This window comes from Penaeus monodon, chromosome 34 (genome assembly GCF_015228065.2).
Source record: "Penaeus monodon isolate SGIC_2016 chromosome 34, NSTDA_Pmon_1, whole genome shotgun sequence".
Lineage (NCBI taxonomy): Eukaryota > Metazoa > Arthropoda > Malacostraca > Decapoda > Penaeidae > Penaeus > Penaeus monodon.
This window is the reverse complement of record NC_051419.1, coordinates 28,325,360-28,328,586: the sequence shown is the minus strand read 5'-3', so window position 1 is coordinate 28,328,586 and position 3,227 is coordinate 28,325,360. Positions and strand designations below refer to the sequence as shown.

Genomic DNA, 3,227 nt, shown 5'->3' with positions numbered 1-3,227 from the left:
TTCACAACGCTCAATTAACTCCCCAAATCCCAGTACAACCAACAGAACCTTAAAGACGAAGAAAATATACCCAATACATATTTTCCAGAATCTCACATGAGACGAAAATTCCCTTCCGCTTTCTTTCCGTTCGTGGTCAGCCCCTAGACCGAGGCTACCAGGTTCTCGCTCGTGAAACCCAATTTTCTCAAAATGGTGAGTAAATTTTGGCCAATCGAAGGTGGGGAGTGATGAATGAAGTGATGGCGGTGGTGGGATTGACGAGACGTTATGCGAGAGATGCGTAAATAAACGGGGAAAGGGAGATGAGAAGGATGACTCTGTGGGTTGTGGATGCGGCCATGTTGTTGTTGGGAAGGACGTGTGTTTACCTTCGTTTTCTCCTTATGTCGGCTTTATCTTCGCGCTTTCGACTTGATTTTCATTATCGGGTGTAGATTACCTCGGGCGCTGTGATACGTGGAGGGGAGAAGGATTGTAAGTGTAGTGGATTACGGGGAGGAAATGTTCCCGGCGTGAGAACCACGTGTTTACAGCTGGCGTGTTGTTGTAGGCCTTATTTCGGGAAAAATCTTATATTCCACGAAAAGTTCTTGACTTTTCTTCACTTTAAGCTTGTACAGTTCTGATTTTGATTGGCATATCCTCGGACGGATTTGTAGTTTCGTGTAATTGTGGCGAGAAATGTAGTTTTTTTTATATGAAACTATTATGATGGGAATCTTTCCAATATTTTGCAGTGAAAGGTAAGTTGTTGATAGGTTAGCTATAGTTTCTATTATTGAGCCTTTTTTATTCTGAAATTCCCTCAATGGATTGTAGATATTAGGTTTTGCATACGTAATTACTCTTAATTTAGCCGTATTGTTCAGCTGAAGAGTGTGATGTAAATTTTGTGAATTTACAGGTGTATTTTGCTCTCAGACAATTTCACAATTTCTTGCTTGATAAGGAATCTGATCAAATCCATCACACATGAGTGATGGTCTTGATATGACCATCCAGACAATAAGGGAATGACAGGGTAGACCAGGCAAGAATAGATTAGATGTAGAACATAAATAAGTAGAAGTATCCATAGGCTAGACCAGGCTGGAATGTATTAAATGTAGAATATTTATAGTAAGTATTCAAGTGAAGCTCTAAATCAGACTACCGACATGTCTGCCAAAGCTGTATTGGCATTCATGGCACCAAAAGCTGTCAGCCAGGTGCCCTGCCCCCTGGATCCCTATAGTTACATCCTAGCTATACAGCCCCTGAGCCTCGTGGAATTTATATAATGTGGTCTGGCCGTAGTCTCTCTAATTGTAATTTTGTGCAGCATTTTAGAAAAGTTTGTAGATTTAGAGAGATTCTTTGGATTTAAAAATGTCTATTTAGTAGGGAGGCAATAGCTTTCAGAAAGTCGAGGAATAAGAATAGTGTTGACTTTGGAAATTAGGTTTGATCTTGCAAAAATTGTTAATGAGAAAGATGAAAAATATTGCACAGTGCCCTTCTGTAGATAAGAACTCCTCTAATATGGTAATTCATTGCAGGGTTTTGTGAAAGTGGTCAAGAATAAAGCTTACTTCAAGCGCTTCCAAGTGAAGTTCAGGAGGAGGCGCGAAGGCAAGACTGATTACTATGCCCGTAAGCGTCTTGTCATCCAGGCCAAGAACAAGTACAACACTCCCAAGCACCGGTAAGATAATTTACAAGCAAAGCAATAAAAAATAAAAATTAAAACAAGTTACGAATGGTAGATTGTATCAGTATTCAAGTTTATGAATCTTAGTAATGCATATTCGTATGGTGATTTTGCCTCTCCTTTTCAGTATTGTGGTGCGCATCACCAACCGGGATGTGATTGCCCAGGTAGCATATGCCAGGATTGAGGGAGATGTGATTGTCGCTGCTGCGTACGCTCATGAACTCCCTCGCTACGGCATCAAGGTTGGGCTGACCAACTACGCATCGTGCTACTGCACTGGACTCCTGCTTGCCAGGAGGGTAAGTGTTTTATTTTGAGTACTTGCATTTAGTCAAGGGATGCACAACTGATCAAGAACTTTGGCACTTTTGGGTTGTGATGCCAGCCAGACTGATGACCATCCAATTGGGATTTTTAAAACTTGGTTCAGAATATTAGTTTGGTAATTGTTTCCATGGATATTTTCTCCTTGCTGATGTTTTGGGAATTCCTGCCAGAATGTTGAGGATAGTTGTATGAAAGAAATTAAGATAGTCAATACTAAGCCACATTACTTATCAAGCTAACAAATCTGTGCCCATATAGTAAAATACAATATATCTACACTCCATACTCTGACAAAGCCCATCAAACTTCCAGTGTGTATAATCTTGCTCAAGAGAACTTCATCTAAGGAACAAGTTATAGCTGCTCCACCTTTCCAAAGTTACTTAGTATCTTGATTTTTGTGGTATTGATCATTGGTAATTAGCATGGGGTATATTAATAACTGTTAACACATTGCCATTCTTCTCTAGATTCTGAAGAAATTCAACTTGGACACCGTCTATGAAGGACAAACTGAAGTCGATGGTGAAATGTACTCTGTAGAACATGTTGATGATGGACCAGGTGCCTTCCGTGCTCATCTCGACACTGGCTTGGCTCACACCACCACTGGTGCCAGGATCTTTGGTGTCATGAAGGGTGCCGTTGATGGTGGCATTGAGATCCCCCACAGGTAAGGGCTTGCATGAGGAATCTAGTATAATAGTACAATGTTGGTGTTAAGTCATTTGAGCGCATTATCTTTTCAAGAAAGGGAACATAATGATCGGACACCTGGATGGGGTCAGTGTTTTCCATATTTATGGTACCTATAACCTATAACAGTAGTGTACCTAGGTCGCATTTTTTACTGAAAACCCATGTAAAGCTGTATCAACTCCTTATGAAGCGAATGCAAAAGACCAGTTTCAAAATTTCATCTTCAGGAAAAACAGGCAAAATATTGATTATTTCATGTTGAAGTTCAAAATTCCAACCATGGGATGGCCTTTGTATTGAAGTGCTCATTACAATGCAAACAACCAATTTCAAATACATTAGAGAAAATCCAAATTGAAATATCATTAGTTATACTTTTGTTTTAAAATTAGTGCTTCATACTTGGTACTCATACAGACCCATACACTAGTTACAGCATAATACCAGGGAGTCTTGCTGAAAGCATATTTCATGTATAAATGTACACAATTCGCATTTTTTAAAG

The 3,227-nt window shown here is 39.7% G+C and overlaps 2 protein-coding genes across 2 annotated transcripts in view; both read left to right on the top strand.

Moving 5' to 3' along the window:
* The window catches only part of LOC119594870 (NADPH oxidase 4-like), a gene marked incomplete in the record, with an annotated part of 84,846 nt that overhangs the window by 53,973 nt on the left and 27,646 nt on the right, over nt 1-3,227 (top strand).
* Nucleotides 71-2,724, top strand: LOC119594678 (60S ribosomal protein L5-like). Its single transcript, XM_037943735.1, has 4 exons — nt 71-195; nt 1,542-1,687; nt 1,821-1,995; nt 2,494-2,724. The coding sequence occupies exons 1-4, from the start codon at nt 193-195 to the stop codon at nt 2,698-2,700; spliced, it is 531 nt and encodes a 176-aa protein (XP_037799663.1). The 5' UTR covers nt 71-192; the 3' UTR covers nt 2,701-2,724.